Source organism: Gekko japonicus, unplaced genomic scaffold, assembly GCF_001447785.1.
Source record: "Gekko japonicus isolate JY-2015 unplaced genomic scaffold, Gekko_japonicus_V1.1 scaffold2021, whole genome shotgun sequence".
NCBI lineage: Eukaryota > Metazoa > Chordata > Lepidosauria > Squamata > Gekkonidae > Gekko > Gekko japonicus.
Window position 1 is genome coordinate 168861 of NW_015165305.1, and position 7454 is coordinate 176314.

The following is a 7454-nucleotide window of genomic DNA, read 5'->3' on the forward strand; positions in this document are numbered from 1 at the left end:
GCTGAACTGAAGAGACTTGGCCTCTGAGCTCCTTGTTTCACCTGCCTGCCTGGAAACCCTGGAATCCTGGCTCCCATGGAGGCAGACACCAACTCCCCAATGCAGCACAGCACGTGCAAACCCACAGAGGCAGAGATAGCTCCTTACAGATGGTTAGCTAGCGGCAGGTCAGTTTCCCATGAAAGACTGGTGTCCATTTTCTCTGCTCCAGAACAAGCATTTCCCGTAGCTGAACATCAGGCGAGACAAACCCATTAGGAGGCAACGCTTTTCTTTTACCAACCTGCCCCAAGGACAGCATTCAACTTTGCCCCTGCATTTCTTTGCGGCTGCCGCTCCTACCTTGCTGGTGGTTCGAAGTGAAGCCAGGGCAGCCTGGAACTTGTGGTGATCTTTGGCATAAATGGCATAGAGTTGAAACTTCTCCCCCTGTGAGGCAGGAGAGAAAAAGGTTCTCTCAGTCTAGGAAATCTGATGACTGCGACACACCAAAGCAAAATCTGGAGAATGTTAGAGAGATCATTCCTTCTTTCTCGCCCCTCAATTTTTTTTAATAAGAAAGTGCAAACTGGAGATGGTCAGAAAGAAGAAGAGGAGGAGGAGGAGGAGGAGGAAGAGGAAGGAGAGGAGAAGGAGTCTGACAAATTGGTTTTATACCCCATTCTTCACTACCTGAAGGAGTCTCGGAGCAGCTTACAATCACCTTCCCTTTCTCTCCCCACAACAGACACCCTGAGAAGTAGGTGGGGCTGAGAGAGCTCTGAGAGCTCTCAGATGGTACAATCGATGGTACGTCCTCATTTGGAGTACTGTGTAAAGTTCTGGTCACCACACCTCAAAAAGGATATTATAGCATTGGAAAAAGTGCAGAAAAGGGCAACTAGAATGATAAAAGGGTTGGAACACTTTCCCTATGAAGAAAGGTTAAAGCGCTTGGCTCTTTAGTTTGGAGAAATGACGGCTGAGGGGTGACATGATCACAGTTTATAAGATTATGCATGGGATAGAGCAGGTAGAGAAAGAAGTACTTTTCTCCCTTTCTCACAATACAAGAACTCGTGGGCACTCCATGAAATTGCTGAGCGGTCGGGTTAGAACAGATAAAAGGAAGTACTTCTTAACCCAAAGAGTGATTAACACATGGAATTCACTGCCACAGGAGGTGGTGGCGGCTACAAGCATGGACAGCTTCAAGAGGGAACTTGATAAACATATGGAGCAGAGGTCCATCAGTGGCTATTAGCCACAAGGTATAGATAGGAACTCACAGGCTGCGGCAGGTGATGCACTGTATTCTTGGCGCTTTGGGGGGGGGGGCAACAGTGGGACGGCTTCTAGTGTCCTGGCCCCACTGCTGGACCTCCTGATGGCACCTGGTACTTTTGGCCACTGTGTGACAGAGTGCTGGACTAGATGGGCCATTGGCCTGATCCAACATTGGCTTCTCTTATGTTCTTATGAGAGAACTGTGACTGACCCAAGGTCACCCAGATGGCTTCACGTGGTGGACTGGGGAATCCAGATTAGAGTCCATCGCTATTAACCCCTGCACCTTTTTCATGTCCCCGCTGCTGTGCCTTCTAGGAATGGCCGGGGGAAATATGGCATGAAATGTTAAAAAAAATCTGCTGAAGGATTATGAAAAGATTACGGCAGAGTGTGGAGACCAATCATCTACTATTTTGAGTGCCAATGGCATCCACTTGTTTGTTTTTCGAGGAAGGTTCAACTTGCCGCAAAAGCTGGGATGGAAAACACTGGGTATTGTATACTGAGGTGCTACAGGTGGATTTGATCCATTTTGTTTTCCTTTAAATCTTAGCAGGGCTTTTTTTGTAGAAAAAGTCCAGCAGAAACTCATTAGCATAATAGGCCCAGCAGCAGGAACTCATTAGCATATGAGGCCACACCCCCTGACTGCACCGCTCATTAGCATGTTAGGCCGCACCCCCATGTTACCAGAAGTGTGGTCATCCAGCCACACCCACCTTTTGCTTGTTATTCTGTTTACCTTGTTTGTTGTCCAAACCCAGGGCTTTTTTTGTAGCAGGAACTCCTTTGCATGTTAGGCCACACACCCCTAATGTAGCCAATCCTAATGAGTTCCTGCTGTTGGGTGTGGCCCATTATGCTAATGAGTTCCTGCTGGGTGTGGCCAACTTGGGAGCCAGCCGGAACTCCGTTCCTGTGCGTTCCTGCCCCAAAATAGCCCTGAATCTTAGTACATTTACCCTTCACAGTCAAGCTGTATTTGCCTGTTGGGAAGTTGGCTTATTCCCAGGTGAATCTCAAAAGTTGCCCTCTGGATGGAGCAAGCGGCCAACAGGCACAGGTGCTGTGAAGCTGTGCTACACTTCTAAGAGGAGCGAGGAGGAGTGGGGATCGGCCTCATGTGGAACTCACACCCCCTTACTTGCCCCAGTTGCCAGCTATGTGGGGGGGGGGAGGTGACAGTAGTTACTCAGTGAGGGCAGAAGGCACCCTGCACATGCTCAAAGGTGCTCTTGTCTTTATTATTACGTCGCATTCTCCATAGCATTGGGGGAGGAAGGCTTCTGAGGGTTACGCCGCTGTGAGCCTCGTCACAAATCGAGCTGTACTGCTGAGGAGGTTTCATCAGCTGGTGTGAGGGAATGAGAGGGGGTGCACACGAGCCCTCAGCACGCCAGGGAGTGGGAGCAACAGTGGTGGCTTGTTAGCCGTGGTGGGGCACTCACGTGACGCAGGAAGCAGCCCCCGGCGCGTGATGGGTGGCTCATGCATCCCTCCAGCTCGCCGAGGAGGCTGCTGCTATGGAAGGCCGCCAGCTGGTCCCGCGTGGCCCGCAGAGCGCTGCCCAGGCACCTCAGTTCAGCGGTCAAGGCCTGCCCCCCAGGTTCCTTGGCCAGGGAGAGAGGCTGGGCCAGGGCGCTCGCGTACTCCCGCTCACACTCTAGCATCTCTGCCAGAAGCTGCTGTTGGACCCTGGGGAGAAAGAGGACGGGAAGCGATCACACACTTCTCCTTGACGCTGTCTGTGGAAAGAAGGTACCGTCCAAGCAAGGATATAGACTGCTAGTGTGCGAATGACCTGGCGGCGGGTTTTGCGGTGCTGCTGAAAGTAACTGACAGGGAGACAGGCAGCTCTGTCTATCAGGAAGTCAGCAGGGCTTTTGCAGAACTAACTCCCCATCGTGAACAAGGCTTGCACAAGGCATAACAACCTGAAGACCTGCAGCCCGTCTTACCATCTGTATCTACCAAAAAGGAAGACAACCTTGACTGTAAGACACGCACTCCTATAAAAAAGTTACAGAGAAAATGTTTTGTTTTCATTACCATCCGTATGAGATGGTTTGATTTGTAATTTGTATGAGAATTTAAGATGACCCCCTATTTTTTGAGACAGCACTTCTAGGGAGGAAAAAAAAAACTTCCTTTCCAGTAACTAATGGGACAGGGAATAAGAGGTGCCATTTGGACTATCCAGCACCAGAAAGTCCTGGGCTAGCCAGGATTGTGTGCTCGTCTCTCGAGAGCTGCAAAGTATTTGTGCGGCCTTCCTCTCAGTCCCAACCCTGAATTGCAACTGTGCCATAAAGGCTGCCTGAAAACGCTCTCCCTCCTGCCTGCTCCTCTACTCACCCAAGGCAGCGCCTTCTTTCCATGCGGGGCGTGGCCCCCCAGGGGGCTTCAGCGACGTGGGGCCCACTGCGACTTAACAGCACATGCTCGCGGGGTGAGCAGCTCCTATCCGCCAGTTCGCGGCTGCTGACCTCCAGGCCGCGGATGTGCACGCTGGGGCGGCCCGGGTCACTCAAGGCCCGCAACGCCAGGGGAGAGGCAGGAGACACAAGCATGTGGGGGCTGGCAGGAGAACCCCCCTTCTTCTTGCTGCTCTCCGCAGGACTGTTTCGGGTAGGGGAACAGCAGGGGGAGGCCTTGGGGCTGGGGTGCGGCTGGAAGAGGGACGTCAGGCTGCAAGAGGAGCCGAACCTGCCGCTCAGGCCCCAGCCATGCTTCGGCGAGGAGGAGGTGCTGATGCTGCAGGCGCGGGGCCGTGGGGCAGCGGAGGCTTCCAGCACAGCCGGCATCTTCCCTTGGAACTTGGGGCTCAGCAGCAGTGTCCTCTCCAGGGAGGTCCCCTCAGCCACCCTCTCGACGGGCCTCCTCTCTTCTACGCTGTCACCAGTCGCTTGGAGGCTCCTCCTTTCTCCCCCCGTTTGCTGTTGAGCCTGCATTGGAAGAGAGACAGGCAGGACTGGCAACCTTGGGCACCGCATTTGTTTATGTATCATTGCACTATGGTGCTCAGCCTTTTCAGCGGGCTTTCAGCCTCCAGCAACAATGCTGAGCTACTTATTGAAGATAGTTCTTCCAAGATATAGAAGGGCACTCATGCTAGTGTGCCTGAATGCCCTACCTTCAGCTGTGATGTCAGGAAGATTTAATGGGATTTCATACTCGCATCAACTCTGTAAATGTGGCAGGAATAAAATTGACTCTGTGGATCATACTTTACTGGATTGTCCCAAATTTTCAGCTCTAAGAGATGAACTGATCTCCCCTTTATTTAATCAGGACTTCCTCTCTCCAGAAGCAAAATCGTCCTGGTTACTTAGAGACGAAGACAAACAAACCACTCTGCGTGGGGCAACATTTCTAGCAGCTGTCGTCAAGTCACATGACAACTTTTGCAGTGGCAACCTTTAAATTCTTCATTGTTTTCCTGTGGAACGAGGTTTATTGTGGGATGAGGGCTTGCTGTTTATGACTCTGGTTGCAAAAACAGTAAAGACAATAATAATATTCTCCCCAGGGGAGACTCCAAACAGCTTGGAGCATTGTTTCTCCTCCTCCATTTTCTCACTACAACCCTGTGAGGCAGGTCAGGCTGAGAGTATGTGACAAGCCCAGGGCCACCCAACGAACTTCCATGGCAGAAGTAAGGATCTGAACCCAGGTCTCCCAGGATCTTAGTCTGACATGCTATTCACTATACCATGCTAGCTCTCTGAGCAAATCAAGAAAGCCTGAGATGTAGGGAAGAAAGACAGGACCGAGGACCTTGGACAGCCCCTGAAAGCTTTTGTTGGTGCACTGCCCTGCTTCCTGTAGGCACCATACCCATTGTATTGTGACCTTTTTATCAGGTTGCCACTTTGAGAGCCAGTTTGGTATAGTGGTTAAGAGCGCAGACTCTAATCTTGGAGAACCGGATTTGATTCCCCACCCCTCCACATGCAGCTGCTGTTGTGACCTTGGGTCAGCCACAAGTTTTCTCAGAGCTGTTCTCTCAGAGCCTCACTCAACTCACAAGGTGTCTGTTGTGGGGAGGCGAAGGGAAAGGAGATTGTAAGCCGCTCTGAGACTCCTTCAGGTAGTGAAGGGTGGGGTATAAATCCAGTCTCCTCTTCTACTTTAGCAGCTGCACAATACAAAGAAATTCAAGAGCAACCAGTGTTGTGTAGTGGTTAGAGGGTCAGACTGGAATCTGAGAGACCCAGGTTCAAATCCCCACTCTGCCATGGAAGCTTGCTGGGTGACTTTGGGCCAGTCACAGGGTTGTTGTGAGGATATCGGAGAAGGGGAGAATGCTTTGGGTACAAATGAAGACAATTAAAAAACAATAACAACAGAAACAGCTTCCCCTATCGTGGCATCCACACTCATGGATATTGAGGTGTCTTGTCAGACGTATCTGCCCTGTCCCTACATCCTCTGAGCTGTTTCTGCTCCCCCCTGCCAGCTCCTGCATTCTGTCCTCCTCAGAGTAATGCATACTATAGAGGCACACACACCCCGTACATACATAACACACACAGGCTGAGGAAACCAGGCCTCTTGCAGCAATGACCTGTGAAAACCAAGACATCCTAGGATCTAACTAATGCTAACAGTCACGCTGCTAGAGAATAAGATAATGGCTACTCTTCTCCTTCTCCTTGGTCAAAGACTGGAAGGTCAACAATAAAGATTGTGAATACATGCATACAAGATCAAAGGAACTTCTTCCAACACGATGCTAACTGACCAGTAGAAAGGTTACAGGTCAAAACCTGGTCTGGGTCCAGCCTACCTGAGGGACCGCCTTTCCCCGTATGTTCCCCCAAGAGCACTACGGTCTGGGGCCCAAAATTTACTAACTGTCCCGGGCCCCAGAGACGTAAAACTGGTCACTACGAGGGCCAGGGCCTTTTCAGTGGCGGCCCCTGCCTGGTGGAATGAGCTCCTGGAGGAGATCCGGGCCCTGTGGGATTTGATGCATTTCCGCAGGGCTGGCAAGACGGAGCTCTTCCACCAGGCTTTCAAGTAGGGGCCGCCGCCGCCCCACCCGCTGCTATATTTCCATCATGGGGGGTGGAAGAGGCCCTAGGAAGGGAACATCTGAATTCTTTAACATCTGAATATTGAAGCCACTGAATGACCACTGGGAACTTCTGGACATGGTCCGTCATCTTTTTGGGGGGGTTTGGAATTGAAGATCATGGAGCACTTTAATTGTATGGGGACTGGTTTTAAATTGTATAATATGTTTTTAAATATAGGAATAATATGTTTTATTGCTGCAAGTTTTCTTGCCCTGTAAGCCGCCTTGAGCCCTACGGGGGAGGGCGGGGTATAAATCTGATTAATAAATAAATAAATAAAACACCTCCTATAAAGTTTTCCTGGGCAGAGTAAAGAGTACTTGTAAATGGGTACAGGTTACATCAAGTCCTTTTTACTAACAACTAACAGTATCAGTTAACCCAATAATGACTGAAATGTAAGCGACCTGTAAATCCAATAGAGCCATCCCTTTCAAACGTCCCGGCAGGACAGATGTCCAGGTTTTGAACAGCCCTGAGCGTTGACTTTCTACAGACCAAGAAAACGGATTTTTAGGCCCCATCCCGTCCTGACAATATCTGCCTGATTTCTCTGGGCTCTTCACCGTTCAGCTCCATTATAGGGGAGGCTGGGAGAAGACTGATTCTTCGGAGGCTCAGTTTTCAAAGACAGTTAAGCACAGGCCTGTCATTAATACAAGCTCACAAGTGTAAGTTCTGACCCCTGGACTTCAAGACCCCAGCTTCCTCACAGGAACATAACGAGCTGCTTCAGAAATTACCTGTGTGTTTTCCCCTTCTTTCTGCAACACCTCCAGGCGCTGGTTGCTGAGCTGGACCAGACTGTGAAGGGCCTCGTCCACCTCTTGATAGAGCTTTGTGACAGCCGCAGTCTCTGTGCTACAGAGAGAAACAGTGGGTCATTCTGGCTTCTCCTTGCCCCACAGGGTAGCATCCTGGCAGGAGGCGAAGGAAGACCTTGCAAGGGTCAGATGAATGTCAGTGGGGGATCAGGCAGGGAACAGAACATATTTAGGAGCCGCCAGGTGGCAATGACTTCTCTCCCAGCCATTTTGTACTATATAGCTTGTGGGGTCCATTTGGAGTGAAAAATGGCTGGGGGGAGAGAGGATGACATATCCG

General features: G+C 50.7%; 1 protein-coding gene across 1 annotated transcript in view; it reads right to left on the reverse strand.

Moving 5' to 3' along the window:
- ARHGEF40 (Rho guanine nucleotide exchange factor 40) overlaps positions 1-7454 on the reverse strand; it is a 32652-nt gene that overhangs the window by 5232 nt on the left and 19966 nt on the right. Inside the window, exons 10-13 of the mRNA XM_015410425.1 lie at positions 7094-7211; positions 3625-4214; positions 2718-2964; positions 343-429 (exon numbers count right to left, since the gene is read on the reverse strand). Coding sequence (XP_015265911.1) covers positions 343-429; positions 2718-2964; positions 3625-4214; positions 7094-7211 — 1042 coding nt within the window. The remainder of the gene's footprint in view (positions 1-342; positions 430-2717; positions 2965-3624; positions 4215-7093; positions 7212-7454) is intronic.